General features: G+C 43.9%; 1 protein-coding gene across 1 annotated transcript; it reads right to left on the reverse strand.

The window, feature by feature from the left end:
- Positions 1-15,503: 15,503 nt before the first annotated feature.
- Positions 15,504-21,605, reverse strand: LOC137522208 (protein BTG4-like). The gene is made up of 4 exons (XM_068242239.1): positions 21,433-21,605; positions 19,176-19,310; positions 17,596-17,848; positions 15,504-15,632 (listed from the first exon to the last, which is right to left on the reverse strand). The coding sequence occupies exons 1-4, from the start codon at positions 21,603-21,605 to the stop codon at positions 15,504-15,506; spliced, it is 690 nt and encodes a 229-aa protein (XP_068098340.1).
- Between the last annotated feature and the right edge of the window lie 6,013 nt (positions 21,606-27,618).

Consider the following 27,618-nt stretch of genomic DNA (forward strand, 5'->3'; position numbering starts at 1 on the left):
TGAGAATATTTTCTTTGCTACTAATCTTCTAGTAATTATCCGTACTACACAACCAAGTAATTATATCCTATTTTTTTCCTCATGGTCTCTTTAAGTGACAGATTTTACACAGGCTACAACAATCCCTCCAAATCAAAAGATCACATGCCCCTAAAAAGGAAACTTGGACCCCTATTTAGATGGGCCTAGTACCACCCTAGGTACTAGGCCCATCTAAACAATAGCGTTGCTGGGTGCTCAGACAAATGTACAACTCCAAAGTGCTTAATCAAAGTGCTGAATTTCAGCGCACCACAGTTCTGCAAAAAAGTTTAATGAATTGACATGAGAATCCAAAATTTTGGAACATCAAGAAAGAATGTCCCTTTATCAAGACGTCGGAACAGCATGCCCATCGCCTGTTGGCAAGAACTTTATACAAGTACCAGTTGTATCTCGGTTCATTATTGTCCTTGATAAAGGGACACTTTAACATGAGAATCCAATATTTCGAAACCTCAGTGTCACTTTATCAAGAACCATGAACAGAGCTACAACTGGTACTTGTATAAAGTTCTTGCCAGCAGGTGAGGAGCATGCTGCTCCAACGTCTTGATAAAGGGACATTTTTTGATCTGAAACTTCAGATTCTCGTGTTAACAACTCATTAACCAGTAAAATCACTGAATATTGGTGCACCAAAGTTCTGCAAAAACCATGTGGCTTTCCATAAAACCAGCCCTGTGCATACAAAGGCCTGGACCTTGGTCAACTGCAATCCAAGGAGGCAGCTGCACATGGAAGAGGCGTTTCTGTATATAGAAGAGGATGTAAATCTTAAAGGAGGTTGAATATTATGACCAAAACAAGAATAGTTGCTCAAGGAAGCTGTACATGGTAAAGGAGCCACTGTACTGTTCGCACCCTGTACATCCATGTACCTAAGGGCCAGTTCGCATGGGCTTCTGCTTGGCGTCTTGTCTAAATGCTTTTCTGCATGCTTGTAGAAAAGCATTTATCTGCAAAAGCGATCCTGGAAGCTGCATGTCACTTTCAGGCTTGCCTTCTTGCCGGACATATGTGAAAAATGGGGATAAAAATGCTGCGTTTGACCAAACGAATGGAAACCATAAATGGGCCACACTTAATGATTGCCGTGATGGACATTTCCCGGGTTGTCAATCTCTGTGAACCGGCCCTAATAAAGGAATGTTGACAGTCCAATAGGAATGCCTTTGCCTGCTACACTCTTCAGTAATGTATTTTTTTTCCCTCATCCTCTTCAGACAGCAACGCAAGTTGAAACCAGAAAATATGGACCGACAACACAACTTGGAAATGTGGCATCTGGAATGTTTGCAGGCTGATCTCAAGTCCATGGCTGCCATCAGAACTTTCTGGGCCCCATACTTGGCAAATCTACAGGCCCCCCTCATGCCAAATAACAATCTGATAGGTAGATTAGTTTGACTGAGTGGCAGATTGTGTGCTTGTCTGTCGCCCATAACACCCCCCCCCCCCTGCATTGATGCATGTTCACCAATCACGCAGCAGGGGAGAGGGAGATGACCACACAGCTGCTGTTATGCCACGGTAGAATTGCAGCAGTGGCTCGAGTGGCACTACCACTGTTTAAAACCCCAGACCCTTCCTGGGCCCCATGCTACTGTCCATGTCCCCACCTGATGGCGGCCCTGCTCGAGTCTATTCAAGACAAATTTTTGTTCAATCTTCAGGCACGTTGATGGCTTGCAAGAGCAACTTGCAGCTTTGAAAGAGGACTTGTGCAAGTTTTTAATAATGTGTTGGTTAAAGAGGAACTGTAGTGAAAATAACATAATGAATGAAATTGCTTATTTTTTTACAATATTAATTTATAAACTTAGTTGGCTTGTCCATTGTAAAACTTTTCCTCTGTAATTTACATTCCAAAATTGATCACAGCTGGTGACCTCTCTAGTCCTGCCAGGTGATCTGTACGGAATGTTTGTTACAGAGTTCTATGCACAGAGGTAGCAAGAAGTTTAAATCAGGATGATGCCATTTATTGGCTAACTAGTTAGCTATTTTCCAAAGTGAAGAGTACAGAGTTGGGCTGGGAAATGAAGCACTGGGGAAGAAAGGGGAAGCAGTGGTGTCACTGAAAGGGTCTTACATCTAAAGGTAAACGTGGCCAGGAGATTTACCCTTGGTAGGCAATGCTAACAGAGACCCACAATTCATTCATTTTTTTTCCTCTCCTCTTGTGAGATTTGTTTGTATATTCAATAGTTTATAGGTGTTCACATAGTGGTGAAATATGGGTGCTTTACCTGTTCTGCTTCTTGTAATCAAAACGACTAGTAGGACTTGCTGGCCAGTGCCACATTGGGCCTGGGGGGGAGGGAGGGACGGGAAGGGGTGGTGTTGACTTCCCTATGTGGTTGCCTATTAGAGCTGGGACAAGGTCCTCCAGCACCCAAGGCTGAGACACCAAAGTGGGCCCGTCCATCAACTCCCACCCTAGCGGTTACACACTGATTGCTATTAGACTAAAGGCGCCCCAGGGCTCCCAACACCTTGATCTCTAGTTATCTGGTTTGCAGTCACTGCCATGTATCCCCTTTTCTTTCTCTCTGCTTCAAACACAATAGGGGAATGATAGCTGAGTGAGTTGTGCACCCCCCTTCTACACAGCGCCCAGAGGCCGTAGCCTCTCTTGCCTCTGCCTCGGCCCAGCCCTGCTGCCTGTAGCTGATGTGGCTCACTTGCGGTCCACATCACTCACATGCTTTCTCCTATAAACCCAGAGCTATGTTGGTGACAACGAACGCGAGTGAAACGCATTGGCTAGAAGCAGCAACATGGGCAAGTTAACACCATCTTCCCTGCTGTGGCCAGCAAGTCCTACTCATAATTTCAATTAAAGTGAATCTGTACTATAGCATAAAAAAGATGCTAAAGGGGCCCATACACTCAGCCGATTTTCTGATCGATTGCAAATCGTTTGGCCAATCGCCCGATCGACGGACGATTTCGATGGACTTCCATCGAACTGGCAGGGTGGAAAATCTAGGTTGATCTGATGAGATTGCTTATCATTTTGCATTGGCCCTAATGGAGAGATCGAATTTCAATAGACTTCAAACTGAAATCTATTGGAATTCTATCCTAGTAAAAAATGATCTAAAAACACATCCGATGAGAAATTTATCTGATGATCTATCTGCTGCTAATCTGACGAGTGTATGGGCACCTTTACCTAAGGAGAGGGCTGGCTCTGGGTCCACAGTATTCCCCAACCCTGTCCTCAAGGCCAACCAACAGTGCATGTTTTGTGGGAATCCAGAGGTTGTCATTGTCAATCGGCTCTACTGAGACACTAATTACCTCACCTGGGCCTTGAGGACAGGGTTGGGGTACTGTGCTATAGAGCATTCCCATTTCTCTCCTCCTCTCCTAGTTTTCTCCACAGGCTCCTCCGTTTAAATCTAGGACCGTGGGAGGCTTTGGAAGTGTTCGGGAGCCCGAGTGCTCCTGAAGACGGACTGCTCTGTTCTGCGCACAAGCTGGACGGCAAAGACTTCTGAAGCCTCCTGCATGAAAAAAAGCAGTATCTGACTGATCAGAGACCGCTAATGGGGGAGCCTATGGGGGAGGAGAATGAGGAAATGGGAAGGCTCTATAGGACCCCAGAGCCTCCCCCTCTTTAGGTAAGTATCACATTTTTATTTTTCCCCCCTGCATCACTCTTTAGAGCAGTGGAGCTACCCGTAGCTCACCACTATTCTCAGGTTGCTGTCTACAGGTAGATAACTCTACTAATCTTTTAGGCCCATCTTCCACAGAGATCTGAACTGCTTATTTATTGAGCAGTTTAGCTGCTTCTGCTCACAACTGCCATTTGGGTGCAATTAACACCACGTGTGTCAAGCACTGACCACAGCGGTGTTACCAAGCGGCAATAAACAGTCTCATTTTCCGCCTGTGCACATCAACTGTAGTGCTCAGAGGCAACTCTATGGGGTTGCTGCCTTCTCACAGCCTGTGCCAAGTACTAGCAAGCGCCCAGCCAGAGGACGGGAGCAGCTGACAGGCGGGGAGTTCAACGCCTGTCAGCTGCTTGTGGAAAAGGGGTCTTAGAATATACCAAACTTACATTTTATTTTATTTTTCCCTTCATTTTGAAGCAGTCAATACTTGACATTAGCGGTTATGAACTCTGTAATTTGGAATGCAAATTCCAAATGCTATGGAGCCTTTACACATGTGTGCTGTGGTTAAAGGACAACTGAATTTTGAGATATAGGCTGTCATATTTATTTTTAAGTAATACCAGTTGCCTTGCTATCCTGCAGATCCTCTGCCTCTAATACTTTAAGCTGTAGCCCCTGAACAAGCATGCAGCAGATCAGGGGCTTCTGAAATTGTCAGATCTGATTAGCTGCATGCTTGTTTCTGGTCTGTTTCAGACACTATTGCAGCCAAACAGATCAGCGGAGCTTCCAGACAACTGGTGCGGTCTAAAAGGAAATATATGGCAGCCTCCATATACCTCTCACTACAGAATATGGAGGCTGCCATATTTAATTCCTTTTAGACAGCACCAGTTGCCTGACAGCCCTGCTAATCTATTTGGCAGCAGTAGTGTCTGAACAAGCATACAGCTAATCTTGTCAGATCTCACAATGTCAGAAGCACCTGATCTGCTGCATGCTTGTTCAGCATCGCTCCCAACTGTCCCTCTTTTGCAGGGGCAGTCCTTTTAAAGCTCTGCCCCCCCTTATCTGCCTGGTTTGTCACTCTTTCGGGACTGATGTACAGATCTATGTAAATGTGTTTCTACAGAAAAATGGTTTGTCTCTATCAATTTCAAAGGACGGGAATAAAGTTTATTTTATTTATTATTTTTCCTTTTATATAGTTTTAGTATGTTCATATGAAGGAAAATGAACCAGGATAGAAAGGACCAGTGTGGTATGAATTGTAAAACAATATATATTTTTCTTATGAAATCTTTATAGTATGCCTGACTAGGGGTGTGCTGGGGGCATGGTTAGGTGTGGCAGGGGTGTGGCTTAAGTGTCCCTCTTTCTGATCTGAAATTGGGAGGTATGTTCAGGGTCTATAGCTAAAAGTATTAGAGGCAGGGTATCAGTAGGACAGACAGGCAACTAGTATTGCTTAAAGGACAACTGAAGTGAGAGGTATATGGAGTCTGCCATATTAAATTTCCTTTTTAAAGAGACACTGAAGCGAGAAAAATTATGATATTATGATTTGTATGTGTAGTACAGCTAAGAAATAAAACATTAAGATCAGATGCATCAGTCTAATTGTTTCCAGTACAGGAAGAGTTAAACTCCAATTATCTCTATGCAAAAAAGCCATTAAGCTCTACGACTTTCAAAGTCGTGGAGAGGGCTGTTTTCTGACTTTTATCTCAACTGTTTGTGAACTAATGACCTCTCCTGGCAGAGAAAAAGAAATTTGTTCACTGACTGCTCTGAAAGAATCATTTTGAATGCTGAGTGTTGTGTAATCTGCACATATTATAGAATGATGCAATGTTAGAAAAAAACACTATATACCTGAAAATAAAAATGTGAGTATTTGCTGCTAATCTTCTAGTAATTATTCATAGTACAAAACCAATTCATTATATCATATTTTTTTTTCGCTTCAGGATCTCTTTAAGTCACTCTTTGTTGCTGCCTCTGTGCTGTGCTCCCCATTATGTTCCCTATCACTCCTATACTTCCTCCTTCCTGTTTTGGAGGAAGTGGTGTAATGCAATGGGGATTGCACCAAGAGTGTGTTAACCCTGCCAAGTGTCGCAGGTGCAAATTCAGATTTTGTATTACGGAGCTTAGTTATACACCAAGTGCCTATATAACACTGCGGTTGCTAACAGATGCAGTGGAGAAACATTATGTACATTGCCTTGGGTCTCTTGATGGATCATTACTTTTCCAGTTTCTCTTGATCTGCGGCATAGTGTGTGAAAAGTTGCAGATTTATTTTTTAAGGAATGTTTATATGAAGGCGTCCCCACACTTCACAATGCCTGCCTGGTATAATAGGTCCAGCCACTTGGGCCTCTTTCCTTTGTGTGAGGGGCTCCTGTGTGTTTACTAAAATATGATTACTGGTAATCTAACACATTTCCAACATTTGTGGGGTTGACATAGGCAAGCATAGCTCCCAACTGTCCCTCTTTCGGAGGGACAGTCCATCTTTTTGGGAGCCCTGTCCCTCTGTCTTATTTGTTCCTCTTTCAAGACTGATGTACAGATCTGTGTAAATGTATTTTTCTATGGAAAACCCACAGGGTAAATGCAACCAGACATAGGTAAGCATCTGACTGTGCCTTCATTGTGTCTCCATGTTGCTCCCCACGTTTTTTTTGTTGTTTTGTTTTTTGCTATATGGATTTTCTTATATAAAAGTACACATCTCGAGCATTCTGTGAATAATTTTATGAAACCAATAAACTTTCATGTTTCATTGTTTCGTGTTATGGTGTCTTTGTTCTACGTTGATCATTTTCATTGCATATTGACAATGGTACTGTGATGTCACTGTAGTAGGTCTGGTGTACATAAAGTTAGGGGGTGAGGGGGGGCAGCTACTGATTGGGATGAAGTTCAGTCCTTGCTTAATGTTTCACTTTAAAGTGAACCTTAAAGAGGAACTCCAGTGAAAATAATGTAATAAAAAAAGTGCTTCATTTTTACAATAATTATGTATACATGATTTAGTCAGTGTTTGCTCATTGTAAAATCTTTCCTCTCCCAGATTCACATTCTGACTTGTATTACATGGTGACATTGTTACTGTGGGCAGATTATGGAGCTGTTTCTAGCTGGTCTGGCTTTAACAGACAGCTATTTCCTGTCTGAACATTGTTACATTGTGACAGTTTGCCCAGAGTACCGTACGGTACCAGAGCCTCTTGTGGGAGGGGTTTCAGCACAAAATCAGTCATACAGCGCCCCCTGATGGTCTGTTTGTTAAAATCATTATTTTTCTCATGTAAAAGTGGGTATCAGCTACTGATTGGGATAAAGTTCAATTCTTGGTCGGAGTTTCTCTTTAAGTCAGAAAAAGTTTTACTCACCTGGGGCTTCTACCAGCCCTCTGCAGCAGTCCTGTGCCCTCGCAGCTACTCACTAATCCTATGGTACCCCGGTGCCAGCTAGCTTTATTTTTGCCGACAGGCCTGGCCACGCGTAGCTTTTTCCACATTCCCGAATGCAATTAGCGCTATTGCAGGCCGCAACGTGTAGAAAAATGCGCGTTGCCGTATTACAAATGCATAGATATGCGGCAATGCGTATTTTTGTACGCGTTGCGGCCCGCAATAGCGCTAATTGCAGTCGGGAATGTGGAAAAAGCTACGCGTGGCCAGTCCTGTCGGCAAAAATAAAGCTAGCTGGGGGGGGGGGACAGTGGCAGCTCAGCAGATGATGAATCTGTTTCAGGCTAAAATCGATTCACATTCTGTTTGATCAGAGAGGGATCGTATGGCTGCCTTTACTGCAGATTCGATCAGAGAGGGATCTATCTGTTGGTCGAATCTGATGGCAAATCGACCAGTGTATGGCTACCTTTATGCATGAACTAGTGTTGGCTTTCCATTTTAGACTAGCAATTGGGGAAATGCCTTGCAGTATAAAGACACTGACAAAACCTGGGGGGTGATCCTGGATGGAAAGACTTTTGAACTATATACAAGTGTGGACTACCAATACCGGTTTACTAGCAGGTATTTTAGTATTTATATAGTGCCAACATCTTCTGCAGCACTGTACAGCAGGGGCATGACTATATACTCTGCAAGGAATGCAGCTGCATGGGGGCCCAGAAGCCACACGGGGCCCCGTGGGGGTAGAAGTTCATTTTTCCCTGTCCTGAGACTTGTAACTAAGGGCACAGAGAAACTTTATACTCGCTGAACAATTCTAATGCTGGGAATACAAGGGTTGATGCTGGCACTCTATTCTGCACCCGATTGTTTTGCCCGCTCTATTTTTTTCTGCTTGTTTTTATTTTATTTTTTTCCAATGAACTGCAATGGTGAATTGAGCAGCAAAATTATCAGACATGTCAGAAATATCTATCGAGCCATCTTAAAGGCTCCGAATCTAGCAGTGTATTAGCATGACTGAAAGAACTGTCTACAAAACCTTGACTATACTTAGCCACTGATATGGAATCAGTGTGCAGCAGGCACTTGTGTACAGCACCCAGCCCCCAACCTCTACCCCTCCCTTAGTCCTGTGTACTGTAGTGATGCTGGAGGAGTCTGCAGAGCTAGCTCTGCTCTATCAGAGGTGGACAGAGTGAGTGTTATAAGCTGAGGCTGGGAGCACACTTGTCTGTCAGTTTTCTGCATAGCATTTGTCTGTGTGAAAAAATGCATGTTTTATTACAGAAGCTAATGTAATTGGTAGAGAAAATGTGTGCAGTGCTTCACAGATATCTGATTTTATCTGCATGGGGAAACCACATTCAAGTGTGCAGTGCATTAACCAATTGAATAATATTGGTTCTCAGTTACCTGTACAGAAAGTGAAGGGGTGGTGGTAATGATTCCTAGTCATGGCCCTGCTGTATAGAGTAGCGGTTTGTCACTTAACTGTCCCTTAGGTGCTCACAATCTAATCCCTACCAGTCATGTCTATATTGAGAAGTGCATGTATCCTAGTATTGGGCCAATTTAGTGGGAAGCTAGTTGCAACGGATCTGATCTCAGATCATCCTCTTTGCTCTAAAACTGTTCCCCAGTCCTGTCCTAGAGGCCCACCAACAGTGCATGTTTTGTGGAAATCCTGAGGTAGTTAATCAGCGGTGCTGAGACATTATCTCACCTGTGAATGCTTATGGTTTCTGGCAAAACATGCGCTGTTGGTGGGCCTTGAGGATAGGTTTGGGGAATTAAGCTCTAAAAGATACCCAGCAGCATAACCTTTTATTTTAGGATTTGAATCTGCTGAGAAAAAAAAAAAATCTGTAGTGTCTGCTTCCTGATTTGTGGAAGTAGACCTTAACATCCTGTGCTTTCCATCCTGTGCTTTCAAATGAGTTTATCTGCCATGGCAGTCATGTGACTCAGAGTAGAGCCCATTTAATTCCCCCTCATGTGTGTCTAATCACTAGTTGTAAATGTCTCTCTCCCTAAGTACATACAGGTAGGAGTGTAACAATAGACCCTGCAAGGGATGCAGTAGCAGGGGGGCCCAGAAGCTGCAGGGGCCTTGGAGAGAAGTTTCTTTTCCCTGTCCTGAAAGACTTACAACTAAGAGCACAGAGAGCTTTCTGCTCCCCCTACAATTGTTCTAATGACTGTATCTGCTCAACCACCGATAACTAATCATACAAAGATTTGTAGACTGTCCATATTCAGTATGCAGATACTCAATAAGGCCTAGTGCACACCAGAGCGGTTCGGCAGCGTTTTGTGATCCGCTTTCGGGTGCGGTTCCGCTAGGGTAATGTATTTCGATGGGCTGGTGCACACCAGAGCGGGGGGCATTTTGCAGAAACGCATACTCCCGGGCTGCTGCAGATTTTGGATTGCGGATGCGTTTCTGCCTCAATGTTAAGTATAGGAAAAACGCAAACCGCTCTGAAAAACGGTACTTCAGAGCGGTTTGCTAGGCGGTTTTGTTACAGTAGCTGTTCAGTAACAGCTTTACTGTAACAATACATGAAATCTACTACACCAAAGCCGCTACACAAAACCGCAAAACGCTAGCTGAAACGCTGAAGAGAAAGCGTTTAAAAATCTGCTAGCATTTTGCAGATCTGCTAGCGGTTTTTGGTGTGCACCAGGCCTTAGTGTGTAGAGGCAGCTCTGCTCCAGCAGGGATGGACAGAGTGAGTAGTAAGTGGAGTGTGGGAACACTCATGTCTGTTTACTTTACACCATGTGTCTGTGTGAAAACATGCTTGTTTCATATCAAACTACTGTAATAAAAGAAAATGTCTGCATGGGGAAAACACATTGAAGTGCACTAGCCAACTGAATAACATTGGTTCTCAGTTTACCTGTGCAGAAAGTAGGGGGCCCAGCGTTTTATAGTTATCCCCCTGCATACAGGGTCCATGTTGTCCTTGTGTCCCACGCAAGAGTTCAGGTCCACTTTAACCTATCTATATGTTTTGGGAGGAAACAGGAGTGCCTAGAGTAAACCCATGCAGACACAACATACATACTCTGTTCAAATCCCAGCCAATGCATGGGAGGACCAAGCACTACAAGGCGAGAGTGCTATGCACTATGTAAATATAAAAGTTATCATGAAGGGTCATTAAAAGGAACTTTATAAGAAATACCTTAAATATTTTTGCCTTTTTTTTAAAGTTACTAGCTGAAATGGTAATTACCCCAAACCATCCCTTTTATTCAGCGGTTTAATTCTTTATCAGCTATCCAAGTCCCCTCAATTATTCCAATGTGTTATGCTGGATACACGGTGCTTTTGCGCAGTCTATTTCCCACTCGATTCCCGTCGATTTGTTATTTCCAACATGTCCGATTTGGATCTTGATGGATCGTTAGGTTGATTTGGCATACTTTGCATGCGAATCGACCTAACGATCCATCGAAATCCAAATCGGACATGTTGGAAATAAACGAATTGACGGGAATCAAGCGGGAAATCGAGTGCGCTAATGCACCGTGTGGATCTAGCATTAAAGTTCAGTTTTGATTAGTCAGTGATTAGTTAAACCATCCTACTACATGGAGGTGTAAATTAGCCACACAATCTATTCATATATCTGACCCTCATTCTGCAAGGAGGTGGTAAAATTGGTCAGTGATTTAAAATTTCAAAATTGAAAATGTGTACCAGGCTTTATGTATTTGAGCACATTCTAGGAAAGTAATTAGAACAGTAAGTAAAGTACCCCATTTTACATTTTTGCCATCTGCAATGAGTTTTGGAATGAGTACAGTATAGGCACATTACATGACTCCTAGCAGAGCACTCTTTTTTTGCTTTGTAGGGGAAGGTGGAGTGAATGGCACCCCAGTGATGCTGGGTACACACGATAGGTTTTTCCGCTCGATTTTCTTCCTGATCGTTGTTTTTCTGCTCTATTCTTTTATCTTTCACTCGTTTTTCTTATCTTTCATTCACTTCTGAGAAATCGACCCAAAATAAAAATGAACGGAAGGAATATCTGACACGTTGGAAATTATCTATCGAACCAATTTATCGTGGTTAAAAACGTATGGTGTATTCCCAACATGAGAACTCTGTTGAATAGGTGCTAATTTTTTCCGGGTTGCATGCAAATTTAAAGGGTACCAGAAGTGGCATTTGACAGGACGTGAATAGATGATTAATGAGATGCACATTTTTAAATTTATGCAGCTCCAAAATGTACTAAAATTTAAACCTGGTTTAAATTTATTGGTCCACTTTCAAGCTGCATAAATTATGAAATATTTGCATCTCATTGATCATCCATAGATATGAACATGTACATTCCAGTTGCAAAATAATGCAACTGAATGGCAGAGTTTGTAAGCAGTGTAGTTAATGTCTAGTAAAAAAAAAAAAGCTGGAGAGAAATAAAAAAACAATCTGTTCAGTATTTAAAATCAGCAGATTAGAAGTTTGAATAACCCCAAAAACAAACATGCAGCTAATCTTATCAGATGTGACTAATTTCAGACACTCCTGCAGCCAAATAGAGCAGCAGGGCTGCCAGGCAACTGGTATTGTGTAAAAGAAAATGTCAGCCTCCATAATCTCACTACAGTGGTCAGGGGTGTGCAGAGGTAGTAACTGCATCGGGGCCTCTGAAGGGTCCACTCTCTATCACAGTATTAGCTCTCTATTGGTCCTTTGCTTGTAGTGATTACTACTATTCAAAGCATCTATAAAATTTATCATTAACACACTGTTCCCCATCCCCTTCTTGCACCTCTGACACAAATTGTCCTTGGCAGGTTTTAATGTGCCATATCAACTGTTATGTACAGAGTGCTTGGGGGCTCATGTAAAAAACTTGCACTGGGGCCCATAGCTACTCCACTGACTGCTGTCCTTTAACCATTTATGCCGTGCGAACGTGAGCTTCACATCTGCAGCTGCTAGAGCCGCAGGGACGCACTAGTCACGTCCCTGCAGTTTGGAGGGTGTGCAGGCGATCGTGTGGGCAGATGCCCACGATCGGGCTGTTACTGGGAGCAGGGAGAGATTGGCTGCAGGGGACAAAAGTCCCCTGTGCCAATCTGTACATTACCGAAAGAATAAACACTGTTCAAAAAGAGCGTTTATTCTTACATAGAGCTGCAGTATCTCCAGCTGCCCGATTGTTAAATTCCCCCTGCTGGCACTGATCGCAGGTTTCCATTGAAACCTTAGATCACTTCCCCTAGTTACAATGTAGCAATACATTGGCCTCAATTCACTAAGATCATGCTGGAGATAATAAGGCAAGAGAAAACTTACCTCCACAAGAGAGTTATCTTATCTCTTCATTCCTTAAGTTACCTCCTCTGTAGTTATTTTCACATGCAGTTAATAAACAGCCTGTCTTTAACTCTGGAGTTATTTTAAGGATTGAAGATTTAACTTAGACAGAAGAGTTAACTTTAGGTTTGCCTGAGGTAAAATGTTTCCTGAATACTACATGCCTTATCACCATGGTAACAACTCTCTAGAAGAGTTATTAAAGACAGGAGATAAGCTTAGTGAATTGAGGCCATTGTATCCTATGTAGCATACTTGTATGCTACATAGAATTTTTGCTCAGCGGGGACATCATGTGGTCAAATAGATTTTTTTTTTTCCCCCCTAAAGTCAGTAAGTGTATGAAAAGGGCACCTTATTAAATAATGGGCTAAACATTAGTGATGGATGTAAAACTGAAAAATGCACCTTTATTTCCCCCCCAAAAAAAATAGTCACCATATGTTGTCCTAGTGATATAATTTTAACATTGCAATAACTGGGACAAATGGGCAAAAAACACATGCTACCGTAATTAAAATCCACACATTTTATGGTAACACTATAATGGCTGAAAACATTTCCATTTTTGTATCATTCCTGTCAAAATGCATTTTGAATAAAATTAACATAATGTACCACTTAAAGGAAAGCCTAATTGGCATAAAAGACAAGGTATAAATAATTGTGATAAATAGTGATAATTATTTGGGACTGAAACGGAGGAGCGCTGAAAAGAGAAAATTCCTCTCGCTCATAAGGTGAAAAATACACGCATGCCGCCCACAGCTTTGGGACCTGGTCCCTGCACTTCCGTCAGTTGGCTCCAGTCCACACAGGAGAAGTGCGCCCTCTACGTATCTCTCCAGCAGCCACTGGAGAGATGTGTAAAGAGCGCATTTCTTCCGTCAGACTGGCGCTGACTGATGGAAATGCAAGGACTCTGTACTAAAGCTGCGGGCGGCGGTGTGGGAGTGATCCATGCGGATGGGGCTGGAGGAAGCTCCAGGTAAGTATAAAGCTTTTGCGGTTTTTCAGCTCTGGTCCACTTTAAGCCTGGTACATCCAATTTTGATCAGCTAATTTTACCACCTCCATGTACGAGGGGCATACAGATTTAATACCGGTAGTTTTGACATTTTCAGCCTGTTTGTAGTGGCACAATTTGGTTCTGTGGGAAAAAGTCTTTGATTTTTAAAAAAAAAAAAAAAAAATTTTCAAACTCCAGTTATTGCTGCAGTATACAGAGCGTTCTGCATATGCATTTTATAAGCAAACCTGTAATCCTGCCCGGGGACCATCTGAATCAATGTCATGTAATCCACACAAACCTCCAATGTCAAGATTGTAAGTACATGTAATCTACTACTATTGAAAAACCATTGTAAAATACATGTAAACAGACAAAGTAGTATCTTTCTTCCAGAGTAAAATGAGCCATAAATGACTTTTCTCCTATGTTGCTGTCACAGTTAGTAGAAATCTTACAGAAGCAACATGTTTTGAACTGGTCCATCTCTTCATGGGGGATTCTCAGCATGGCTCTTAGAATAAGTTCACACTTGTTCTTAAAAAAAAAAAAATCCTTGGCTCTGGTTTTTTAGCCCAGATCAAATACCGAGCCATGGATATCAATGTCAAAGAGGTGGGTTTGAAGAATGCCATTAGGACGTAGAGGCTGTTTTTGCATACTATCACCAGCCTCTGTATATTGCGTCCCCATTGCGCTCTGCTGTCATGCTAGCGACGTGCACCCTGTTGCAAGCTGGTTATTTACCTTAATGCTGCCTGTCACCGCCGCTCCCCCATATCACGGCTCCCAGTCTGTGTCCCTTCCCTCTCTTCCGTAAGCAGATTGGAGGAAAAGGATGCAGGCGGGGAGCGGTGCTATAGAGGAGGCGAGGGAGCGGCGGTAACAGGCAGCATTAATGTACAAAGCCAGACAAGGTGCATGTCACTAGCGTGGCGGGGTTTTTTTTTATGGGGGCAGCAGAGCGCGGGGGGGGGGGGGGGAACAGTACAGACACAGAGGCTGGCGATAGTATGCAGAACCAGCCTTTGTGTCCTAATAGCATTCTTCAAACCTACCTCGGGTTCTCTTTAAAAATAGCAGCCATCTTCACTTTAAAAAAAAAAAAAATGCATCTGTCTGCATTCAGGGGGATCAGATTTGAAAATCTGAATGGACGGTCAGGATTTGCAGGTTTTTCAGACTAGAATCATTCCATGTTACACGGAGGGGTAGTGAATATCAATGAACCCCCTCTTTTCAGGCAGCTTTTGACACAGAAACCAATTCGTTTCCTGTGTCCCAGGAGATGGGAACTGCCATGTTGGACGGGGTAGCAGGCAGGAAGGGGGGTACAATAGTGGTCCTTTTAAGTGTACTTGAGAGCATGATAAGATATTTATACTTACTCAGGCCATCCTCCCGAGTACCTCCGTTCAGCCATGGTAACTGGCTCAGTTGATAGATGGCTGTGCATGCACACCTGGGAGGACAACGAGGGACACAGCGCACATGAGGCAGGAGGAAGCCCCGGGTAAGTATAAAATCTTACGACACACAAGTGTACCCAAGGGGATGTGTGACATGAGAACGTTTATGTACAGTGCAAAACATTAATAACCAGGCTCGTTTACTTGTAATTGTTCTGCTAGAAATTAACTTTCAGGCAGCAAAATAACATCTACACCGATGGAATTTGCGACGTGCTGTGATCACCCCTGGAGTCACAGGGATTATATGTATCAGTTGAAAGGATCCACACCATCTAAAATATACGGTATTTATTAATTGAAAGTTTAATTTCTAGGTATGGAAGTGACAGCTTCTGTCCTGTTGGTACCTTGTTGGGACTATAGATCACTGATAAGATAAATACAATTGGTTATACGAACCCATGAATGGTACCATGCTCATTACATGTATGTAGCATCTATGAAGAACTTCAGCTGGATTAACATTTAAAACAATAAAAATTCTTTATTTAAAAAAATAAATATAACAGCATTTGCTTAAAACAATAAATACATAAATAGAAATATATTACTATATACACATTAGTTAGATTAATCACTGGAAGATGAAGAATGGTGCCTCTCTCTGTGGAATACTCTTCTCCGCCTCCTTGGTCTCTCCCTCACACCATCTTCCAGAGCCAACCACTGAGGAAACCACGCCCTGAAGGGATCCGAGCCCTAAGGAATACAAAAGCAAGCAGGTCAGCTAATTGTCAAGCCAGAACAGATTCATTTACTAAATATATTTACATTTTGGTATTTTTTGTAAAGTTTATTACTAAATAATATAAAATAACCAAAATATTACTTGTATAAAAATAACCATATATTTTGGGTATTTATAACTAGTATTCAGACCACAGAACAGGGGACTCCAGCCAGTGATAGATTAAGATAAAATGGGGTCGCTTTGGCTCATCCCGATGGTCTTTTTGGCAATGTGAGGTGGGAGAAGGAAAAAGAAAAGTGTCAGTTGAGCCCCCGACACCCACTAGGCCTCAGGCACCTGCCTAGGTTGCCTTGTGGATGATCCTGCTGACTCCAGCCAATGGTTTTTGGCTACAAAGCGGAACTGATCATTACAGATTCTCAATGTGACAATTTGCATGCAAGCCAAGTGGTTAAGTAGCTCTGAAATGGGCCAATCAAAAAGCATTCGATTTTGATTGGCCAGTTCCAAAGCTGTATAGAATTTGCACGGAAGCTGAAATTATTAACTGAGGCCTGGTGCACACCAAAACCCGCTAGCAGATCCGCAAAATGCTAGCAGATTTTGCAACGCTTTTTCCTCTTTTTCTGCAGGGTTTCAGCTAGAATTTTGCAGTTTTGGGTAGCGGTTTTTGTGTAGCAGATGTCATATATTGTTACAGTAAAGCTGTTACTGAACAGCTTCTGTAGCAAAAATGACTGCAAAACCGCTCTGAATAGGCGTGTTTCAGAGTGGTTTGTGTATTTCCTATACTTTACATTGGAGGCAGAAACGACTCCAATCCAAAAAATGCCTCAGCCCGGGAGTATGCGTTTCAGCAAAACGCCTCCCGCTCTGGTGTGAAAAACAAAAGTTTGCTTTCCTAAAACAGAAAGAATTTGCGATAATTCAGGTTGGAGTGAGCTTGAGATGTCTCCCAGTGCATCACTGCTGAATATATGCAAATTAACCATTGTACCCTTAGAAGCTAAACACACCTCCAATGAGTTCTGGGTCACCATGAGCTTGCTGGTTAGTCTGTGCCGCTCTGGTGTGACCCACCCCATTGAAATACATTACCCTAGCGTATCCGCAAGCAGCTGCAAAAACGCCTGAAAACCTGCTCGGTGTGCACCAGCCCTGAGGCTCTGTTAACATCTGCAAAACGCTCAAGTGCTAGTGCTTTTTAAAGCGCTAGTGCCATAATATCCTATGGGCGTGTTCTCACTTGGGCAATTTGCATTAATTGCCGGCGATTAACGCAAATCGCCAAATGCAATTTTGTATCCTGCACTATTTTAAGACGATTTCCCAACGATCGCGTTTAGTGCTATGGAGCACACCGTTCCAACTGTCCATAGAAAATAGGCCTTATTGGGGCTGTTAACACTTCTGCCCTCAAGCAGCGCAGGATAATGCAACAAGCACAGTCCTGTCAGTGTAGCGTGTGCTCTTCACTTATGTGATGGCCTCATAGCGTGACCGCAAAACTTCAGCAGCACACCCAATACCACATTAATGCTAATGAGCCCACGCTTGTTGACCTCGCTGATTGTTCCTTTCTACTGATTTCAGACCAGAAATTATCAGATAGATATCAATTAATCACTGAATGTATGGATATCAGAGTAAAGTACTCTCATACATACAGTCAGGGGCAAAACTAATGGGGAACAGCCCCAGAGCTGTGAGGGGCCCCAGCCACTAAGCTTCCCTTCCTCCGATACGGGGGACTATACTTCAGATCAGGTATTTTGTGGCTACACTTGTTATGGGTGTGAAGATCATGATGGCCATAATTTTGACCATTGTGAAGGGCACCAAGGAGAGGCCAGGGAAGGGGTGTGAACCTGGGGGGGGGGGGGGGGGGGGCACATGAATTGTCGATCCGCCACTGCATACAGCATCTGTAATGTGGAATCTGGTTATACAGCCAAGGGCTGTTCTGCTTACCTCAGGCTCTGAATCTGGCTCTGGGATCGGCCCCCAGACCTGTAACGGCACGTCTCTCCATTGTACGGGACTGCTCATGCGGCCGTCTTCAATACCACTGTCCTCCTCACTTTCTCCACTGGATGATGATGGGACTGAGGAGCTGCAGGTGGAGCAGTCCGATGAGGAAGCGTATCTGTAGAACATCGCTGGGACCCGGAAAGCCAGAGGATGGAAGGCAGCCACCGTTTGAGGATAATTATTGTCCCCAATCCTGATAAATAAAAATAAAATAGAATTCAACTTTTATTGGAGAAGATGCAGCTACAGACACACAATGCTTCAACACAAACTGGCAGAGAGCAATGTCACAATGCACTGTGAGTTAATAGATTAGCCCAGGTGTGAAAAGACAAACAATGGCTCCTATACTTTCAACCTTACGTCTCCTGCTGCAGTGGGGAGGGCATTTCTGGGCAATCTGTACCCCTGAGTGTTGTTGCTGCAGCAGGGAAGAAGTAGTGCAGTCTGAGCTTGAGATCAGCTCTGGAAATTCTTACCAGGCTGCAACATTACAACAGCACTGATCTAGATTTACATCAGTGTACAATTAACCTCTGCAAAAAAAATGTAAGGTAGTCTGAGGTAGGTCGGACCTTACAGCGTAGGCGCCTGCCGGGCTCAGGGACGGATCTAGACCAAGGATCTAGGTCAGGTTTTTGCGCCTAAAAGTCAGGTTTTGGCGCCTAAACTGCCATTCCCCATCCAAATTTTGCCGCCTTTTTAAGAATTCAATAAACTGCGCCTGGGGCAAGAGACCCGTCTGCCCCCCCCCCCCCCCCAGATCCGGCACTGGCCGGGCTATGCGTGTCCTACAATGCGTGCCCATGGCCAGGAGCGTACTGTGCATGCGTATGTCATGTGCATGATGCAGTGTTGTCATACACATGCGCAGTGCGCTCAGGATGTGCACAGCCCAGCCAGCGCCTGTGTAGCAAGTTCCGACCCGGCTGACCAGAAGAGGATCGGGGGAGGGGCTTTTAGGTGAGTTGCGGGGGGAGTGGTAGGCATCAGCACAGGTAACAGTATATGCCTGCTTCCCCGTTTCTCAAAAAGATTTGAGCAATAGTATCTTTTAAAAGAGAAAAATATAAAAATAAATACCTGGGGCTTCCAGGTTGATCGTTTCCTCACCATCGCGCCCTGCGCTGCTTGATTCTTCCGCAAATTGGACTGTCTGCACTGACTGGAGTACTTTTCAGGGTGAACGGTGGAAGATCCAGACAGAGCAGGAGGATGGAGAGGAATCTATCAGCCTGTAGGAAGCCCAATCTAAGGTACACTCTAACCTCCCTGGCGGTATGCAGTTTATGAGGCTGCGTCCGCGGGAGGGATTTTTGTAATCTTGTTTAATCTTCGTAGCTAGCACCCTCCCCCCATGTTATTATACATGTTGGTGCAACATTGGTGACTATTGCAGCATACCCACAGTGCATTTTAGGTTTAGTATAGTGGTGGAGCTCGCTGGGTCTTTTTGGTTTTGATATTGCTTTGCACTATAAGAATTGTAGGGACTGTGGCAGAAGATTGAGGTTACTCACTGGCAGCTGACTTCATATGGGTCTATCCATACGGTGAATGGAACAGGTAATGACAGTTCCTCATAATACAGGCCACAGAGAGCGCAGGCTAGCACCAAGCTCTCGTCCTGATATTCCTCTGCACTTCTGATACACCTGAAACACAAGAGAATACCCACATTAGATATACAAAGATAAAGGGATATCACGCCATCAACAGAATGCATGAACACCCACTACAGCATTCAGCCTTGCCTGGCAGTCCAGTGTGACTGGTGTCATGTTGGAAGACTTCTGTCTCCAGTCTAGCTCCGTATACTTGTTTCATAGCTAAGGAGAGGAGTATTGATGGAACGCTTCCATCAGTACAAAGCTGGCAGAGGGTTAAAGTGGATCCGAGATAAACTTTTAATCATTGCATAATAGTGGTCCATTCATATAGTTTATAGGGCACCCGCATTCCTCAAGCCAAATACTTTTAATACTCTAGTTTTTTGGGCTTGTTTAGTTTTATAGGGAATTAAACAAGCCCCACCCACAGCTTCTCCAGAGGGCCTTGGCACTCTGAGCCTTAGTAGCAAGGGCTTATGGGAGCTCAGTCTGGGCAGGAGGAGGTTACTAGCCAAAGATTTCAGAGGCCGAGGGGATGAGGAGAGGGGAGTGAAGTTTGTCACAGGCTGAGGGCTGGAGATGCACAGCAGCTTGCCTGTGTGTAATGTGACAAACAGAACAGGGCCGCTCTCATTGTATCACAGGAAGAAATAAACGGTTGAAGCTGTTTGCAGCTAGATGTGCTGTGTAAACTATCTAAACTTTAGATAAGATATCTAGACAAGTTACTGGTTAGTTAGTTTTTCTTCTCGGATCCACTTTAAAGAACACCTGAAGTAAGGAATATGGATGATGCCATTTTTATTTATTTTTAAAGAGGAATTGAACTTCATCCCCAAGTGCACTATACATACCTGTCCATGGCCGCCGCTTATTCTCTGCTGGCTCCGGGCGCTGTCATTCGTCCATACATGTGTTCCACGTGATTGCCAGAGTAACAGCGGCACTTGTATGATGTCACACACGCACCTGCGATACTTCCACAATCACATGAAGCGCATGTATGCATGAAGGACCCAGCCGGGAGCTAGCGGTGGCTAAGGACAGGTAATGTAAAGCACACTAGGGGGAGGGGCACATTGCACATTAAACAGCGTTGGGTTGGTGAGGCGGTGTCACAAGGCCGATTCCGGATTGATTTCAGCATGAAATTGATCAGGAATTGGCCTGCTGTGCTTTGGCAGCTGACAGATCTCCCTCAGATTTGTCTCTTGGTCAAATCTTTCCATTATTACTAGATTACTAAGGTGTATGGGCACTTTAACACTGCCTATACATTATACAATAGGTGATGACCCAGGTAAAGCAATATCATTTTTGTACCATTACATATTAGGCAATATATCAGCCGAAATCTTGTCTAAAATCAACTTAATCTCTGAGGCTCCTACATAACTCCCAACTGTCCCTCTTTGGAAGCTCTGTCCCTCTGTGCTCATTTGTCCCTCTTTCAAGACTTTGTCCCTCTTTTGAGATAAATATAAATATTTATCTACTAAAAATGTGTGACTAAACTTTATTCCCATCCTTTAAATTAATATATTACTAATTTTAAAAGGTTAATATGAAGGACAATGAACCAGGATAGAAAGGACCAGTGTGGTTTGAATTATAAAACATTTTCTTAGGAAATCTTTATGGTATGCGTGACTAGGGGTGTGGTGGGGCATTACTAGGGGTGTGGTGGGGTGTGGCTTAAGTATCCCTCTTACTCATGACAAACTAGCAGCATACCTTAGTATTTTTTGTTTTGTAGTGCATCGGTAACATCTCAAAAACTTGTAAACTATAGACATCTAGATCATACGGTGGCTGCCACAGGCCTCTGGTTTTCCAGCAATGACCAGCATCAGACACTTCTGCAGCCATTCCAATGCTAGGCACACACTATACAATTTTCTGTTCGATCTACTCGCCAGATTGATTTTTTCCAACTTGTCCGATCAATTTCCGTTCACTTCTATGGAAATCGATGAGAAAAATCGATCGGGAAAGCCGATCAAAATTAAGATTGGACATGTTGAAAAAAAATAGATCTGGCAGGTAAATCTAATAGAAAATTGTATTGTGTACATATTAAAGCCAATCTCTGCAGAGGTGTGAGATATCTGTAATGTAGCAGGAAATTGCAGAAAAGACATATGCCCATTGCCCCATGCATACTCACCTGTAAGCATTGCCTCTCACAGGCTGTTGTGGGTACCAGTGGCCCATGAACTTTTCACAGAGAATTTCTGTCAGTTTGTCCCCGAAATTTTCCATCACGGCGCTGTCCAATCTATGCAACCGGTTTGCCATGGCTTTAATAAACTCTACAGCGGCGATCAGCTCCTCTCTCATTTCTATGGGGATACCCGTTAGCGCCACCATCTTGCCTGAAAAGACAAAAGCACCACTTATATTATCTGTAGTGCAGACATTTTTCTACCAACACATGTAGGGATGTGTACTATGTGCTGCGTAATATGTTGGCGCTTTATTAATAAAATAAATAATAAATAAGGAATGGGGCTCAATCACCTAGCGATGTATGGGCAGATTGACCAAGAGATCTCTCTGATTGAATCTGATCTGTTGGTTGTCCATACACCACACAGGCTGATATCTTAAAAATTTCAGCATGTAATCTCTCGGGAATCGGCCTCATGATGCCACCTTTGTCGCTGTTGCAAGCTCTCCCCCCCCAGGAATTTACATTCCTCTGTTCTAACTGCCAAGCTGCTCCCGGTGTCATCTGCGGCTTTCCCATGAGCGCCCCACAGCTTGAGTGATGTCACACACATGCCTGGTGGCGGAGAAGCAGAAGACGAGACAGAGCAGCTGGGCAGTCCAGGCAGCGGGAGCCGGAGAGATTTGTGCGCATGAACAGTGGTCAGGCACATTTACATATGGGGGGGTTAATCAGTAGCATCACTAGGGGGGTGCGGACCAGCAGAGGGGGTGACATCAAGCTCCAGGCTAAGGGAGATTGGAGTAAGGCTATGTAAATATACACAAAAAGTATTATTGGTTGTGTTTAGCATGCTGAGGTTGGCGGTTCATGGGGTAAGAGGGGTGACACCAGGAGTTTCCACACCGGGTGACACCAACCCTAGTGACGCCTCTGGGGTCCATTGCATTTGGTGGCACCTGACATCAGCCCGAGAATTTCCAACATGCTTGATCTATAAATTCAACCAATTTTGGGTCAAAAATAGTTTGATCATGTATGCCGATTATTGTTGCAGCCCCGATTTCCATCCAATTTTATAAAATCATCAAATCGGATGGTTGATGGGGGCTGCAAAATTGATAAATGGCTGGACACCTTACTGCATGGGGGGGGGGGGGGGGGGGGGAGGAGATGCAACTCAATACCCCTCATAGCAAATCCTTTTACGGTAATCATGCTTTTAGTACGACACATAGGCCCATATGCAAATACCTTTCTCCCAGGTGATATTTTCACACTTGTCAATAAAATGGCTTTTAAACCACCCAACAGGCAAGCAAAAATACACACTTGATAGCACGTTTTCCACCTACTTTTTGATACATTTTCAATGGCAAAGTGCTGAAAAGTACTTTAAATAGATGAAAAACTCAGGAGAAAAAAAAAAAGTTATTTGCATATGGGCCATAATTTTAGAAAAAATAGAATATGAAAAAGTCATATTTAAACAAAATTACTACATTTGTATCTTTGAAGGGCCACCTGCTGGTGTGACTGGTGTGTGTTGTGAACAGAAACAGCTTATTCTAGTGAAGGATTGGTGGTGAGAGATTAGATCTGAGAATCTCCCTCTTCTGCTCCAGGCAGAAAATCTCTCCAGGAGCAGCAGAGAAGGCAACAAAAAATATTTACAGTACAAGTTTTTATTCATTTTTCTAGTTTTAATTTGGTAGTCTCGGACACAAGAGAAATCACAGTTTATATTGCATCCAAAAGGTTCCCATGGACAGGAAGAGATCATTTTTTCCAATGAAGACACTGCAGAAAAAAAAAAAAAAAAAAAAAAAAAAAAAAAAAAAAAAGAGAACTCCAAAAGCCTTCAACCCCCCACCCCTCCTACTAATCATCACCTCCTCCGCCTGCACATGTTACATAGCCTATATTAGTAAAATAAATATGCAGGTATAGAATGTTGTCTCCATGCTTTGTACTTTTGTCTACTAAATTACCCCTACAGGGTTGGGGAGGTAATTCCAAAGTAACCAAGATCTGATAAGGCTACATAAACATGGCCAATATGTTTAACTGCAAGCACTCAAAAAAACCATTTGGCCCATCTGATGTTTAGCAGTAAAGATATGGTATGCATATGCAGACACCAAAAGGGACTACAATCAAAAAGGTCTACATAAAACTGTCATTCATCTCTCCCTTATTGGTCAGGACAAACTCCCTCCAGTGTATCAGGTTGTGCAAACAGTCCTACTAAGTAACCATACCTGTCCTACCACTCAATCATTACACAGTTGTCCAAAAAATTGATTATTTCAGCCAACTAAAAATATCAAAAAGTTAAACCTATGGTTAAAATAAAAAAAAAAAATCCCATAATTTTGATGAATAAAACTGTTTCAAAAGATCAATGTTCCTTAAAAGTTTTAAGCTTTACTTTTCTGCATTGTAAACTGTAAAAGCTATTAAGGCTTTAAATACAGAGAAACTTTATGGTTGAAACAATGGACACAGCACATTATGTACTGTGCAAGAGTACTATACTATAATGACTAAAGGTACCTATAATTACAGGAGGCTTTAGCATAACTGTAGAAATTACTACAAGTTAATTTATGCTTTACCTTTGTTGCTGGAGATGGTAGGGCTGAGAGGAGCTTTTGTCTTGTCCGGGGAGTGGTCAGTAGGTTTCTGTGTGGGTTTGGGGCAGCAAACTATATATACCTTGTAACAGTTTGAGGCGGGGTCACCTAACTTCTTAGCCAATAGGTTTGAAAGGTTGTATTGATTTACATGAAATACAGGAGATTGCTATTGTCTTGATGGAACATTTGCAATACCCTTTGTCTGAGGACTTTTCCCTCCAAAAGGTTTAGCATGGCTATACACTCATCTCATGTACTAGAGAGCTTTATAGAGCCCAAGTATATTTTATTTATTACTACACATTTTCCACTGGGGCTGCTAAACTACCATTTTTGGGGGGTTGTAGGTGCCCAGAAGGAGCCAGTGCCATGACAGAACCTCCAGGCACAGAAACCTCCATCTTCCCTAAACTGTCCTCCTGAGCACTAACCCCCTGCCCAGCAAAATCCCCACGCCCCCTCCCCAAGTGCTTCCGAAGCCCACTCAACACAGAAGAGAGCAGTTTTCACCCGGACGGTCGTAGACTGCTAACGGTGGAGCCTGCGGGGGAACGCGGAGTCTGGGAGGAGAACGGGAACGCTCTATAGGACCCAGAGCCTTCCCCTCCTAAGGTGAGGATTTTTTTTTATTTTTAAAATCATTTCAGACTCCTTTTAAAGAGACTTTGAAGTCTCCCGAAAACCTCATTAACATTATTGTCCCTCAACGCCGCAGAACCGCGGCTGAAAACCCCATCACCCCAAACTCAACCCTTACTCGGCAGGCAAAATCTACGACTTTCTTGGTCGTGGATTTTGCTGCCGCCTCTATGCGCGTCAATCAGCGTGCATCTCCGCCTCTCCCCCGCCCCTCTCGGTGAGGCGATCTGGGCTGATTGACGTGCATAGAGGCAGAGCTGCGCTGCCTCTATGCGGAAGGAGCCCGCGATGTACCCCCGTGAGTTTGGGTTGATTGAGGGAGCTTTCCGCCGCAGTTCTGCAGCATTTTAAGAGGGACAATAATGTTAATGAGGTTTTTAAAGTAAAAACCTCATTTTCGGGAGACTTCAGAGTCTCTTAAAGAGACACTGAAGCGAGACTAAATCTCGCTTCAGCTCTCATATATAGCAGGGGCATGTGTGCCCCTGCTAAAACGCCGCTATCCCGTGGCTGAACGAGGGTCCCTGACCCCCCAACCCACCCCCCGCAAACCTTGGTCGTCTTCTTGGTCGCAGATTAGCCCTTCCTAGAGGCAGGGCTAACGGCTGCAGCCCTGCCTCACAGCGCGTCTATCAGACGTGCATCGCCGCCTCTCCCCCGCCCCTCTCAGTGAAGGAAGACTGAGAGGGGCGGGGGAGAGGCGGAGATACGCGCTGACAGACGCGCGTGGGGCAGGGCTGCGGCGGTTAGCCCTGCCCCAATGCGGAAGCGCTCCCCCGCATTACGGAGGGGATTTGGGGGGACAGGGACCCCCGTTAAGCCGCGGGATAGCGGCGTTTTAGCAGGGGCACATGCCTCTGCTAGCTATGAGGTCTGAAGCGAGATTTATTCTCGCTTCAGACTCTCTTTAAGCTAGTCACATACTAATTGAGGGCAGCACGGTGGCGTAGTGGTTAGCACTCTCTCCTTGCAGTGCTGGGTCCCCGGTTCGAGTCCAAGCCAGGTCAACATCTGCAAGAAGTTTGTATGTTCTCCCCGTGTCTGCATGGGTTTCCTCCGGGCACTCTGGTTTCCTCCCACATCCCAAAAACAGATAAGTTAATTGGCTCCCCCTGTAAATTGGCCCTAGACTGCAACACATACACTACACAATACAAACATAGACATATGACTGTGGTGGGGATTAGAGTGTGAGCCACTCTGAGGGACAGTTATGTGACAAGACTATATACTCTGTACAGCACTGCGGAAGATGTTGGCGCTATATAAATACTAAATAATAATAATAATAATAATTGCTACTTGACATGGCAAAAAGATAGATCCCTGTGATCAGAATCTAATCAAAGAGGGATTGATTATACACACACACACACACACACGCTACACACACACACACACACACACACACACACACACACTTGATTCAGCGAAAGCTATGGGCCATTGATCTACTGACACTCTTCCCTCATCCCTGATGGATTGTTGGGTCTTATCTATACTTCAAACATTTTTATCCCTTAAAATCGATTGAAATTACAATTGGTTGTGCATGTTGCAACATTGATACCTGGCAGATTCAAACTCTCCCATAATTCTAATGGGAAAATTGGGGAGCTTACGACTACCTTAAAGGTGGCCATACATCTAGCAATTTTGGTGGTCAATCGACCAAGAGAAAGTTCTGATCGAATTTGACAGTAGCGATCCGTTGGCAGCCATACCGCAGGCAGATTCCTTATCATTTCCAGCATAAAAGGTTTTGGGAATCGGCCTTGTGATGCCACCATGCTGCCCTGGCAGCTTCCTTCCTAATGTTTATGTGTCTCTCTCTCCCACCTGCCCGTTTCTTGTGCAGTTACACGCTGCTTGCCTGCCTTCCATGCAGAGTGCCGTTGTTCCGCTTTTGCACCACACATGGTTGCTGGCATTATAGCCCCACGTACTCTATGCCGGTAGTCACATGGCGCCCGAATGCAGAAATATGGCATGGACCCCCAGTGCGGTCTGCAAACAGGTAAAGTATAACTGCACAGGCACCGAGGTGGATGACAAACATTGGGTGGTCAACGGTCGGGGTTTCCGTCACGTTAATCACAGCATTACCGCCCGGTAAACTATTGAGCACGTTGGCCCTGAGATTCTCCAGCATGTCAGCACTGTGGCATAGTAGTGTTCTCGCCTTGCAGCGCTGGGACCTCGGTTCGAATCCCAGCCAGGTCAACATCTATAAGGAGTTTGTCTCCCCGTGTCTGTGTGGGTTTCCTCTGGGCACTCCAGTTTCCTCCCCCAAAAAAAAAAAACACAGATAAGTTAATTGGCTTGCCCCTAGACTAGGATACATGCACTACAGTACATGATGCGTGCATAGACTATGGTAGGGACTAGATTGTGAGCCCTCTGAGGGACAGTTAGCAACAAGACAATATATACTCTCTACAGCACTGTAATATGTTAGCGCTATATAAATACGAAAATAAAAATAAATGTCCAATCCATACATGCAACCAATTTCGGGCCAGGGCATGCTCTAGCTGTCACCAATTTCTATCAGATTAATAATTATCTGATGGTCCATCGGCAGGCAAATCTTCAGAGTGTTGCATAATTTATTTTTTTTAAACAAGCAAGGATACATTTTAATGGTTAACCTGAGAAGGTTTCATCATGTAATCCTGCAGAGATCCAGTCCCCTCTGGGCGTATTTACATATGAAAGCTGCATGCATGGGATCAGCATTTCATCTGATTAAAGTCAAGGTGTCCAAACAAAATGTAAATGTGTTGATAACACATGTGCTGATTAGCAGGGAGGCGGGAGGAGCCCAGCAGTGTGTGGTGACACCAATAACATCACATATGGTGCCTGACAGGAAGCTCCAACATTCAATTCCTTCTCCCATGGA

This window comes from Hyperolius riggenbachi, chromosome 6, assembly GCF_040937935.1.
Source record: "Hyperolius riggenbachi isolate aHypRig1 chromosome 6, aHypRig1.pri, whole genome shotgun sequence".
In the NCBI taxonomy this organism is placed as follows: domain Eukaryota; kingdom Metazoa; phylum Chordata; class Amphibia; order Anura; family Hyperoliidae; genus Hyperolius; species Hyperolius riggenbachi.

Excerpts from the sequence above, each read along its gene's own strand:
- LOC137522208 (XM_068242239.1), bottom strand. The coding sequence starts at position 21,605 with ATGAGAGAGGAGCTGATCGCCGCTGTAGAGTTTATTAAAGCCATGGCA. Across the intron at positions 17,849-19,175 it reads CCATATGAAGTCAGCTGCCA|GATTGGGGACAATAATTATC; the intron begins GTGAGTAACCTC and ends TTTATTTATCAG. Across the intron at positions 15,633-17,595 it reads AGCCAGATTCAGAGCCTGAG|GGCTCGGATCCCTTCAGGGC; the intron begins GTAAGCAGAACA and ends TGTATTCCTTAG.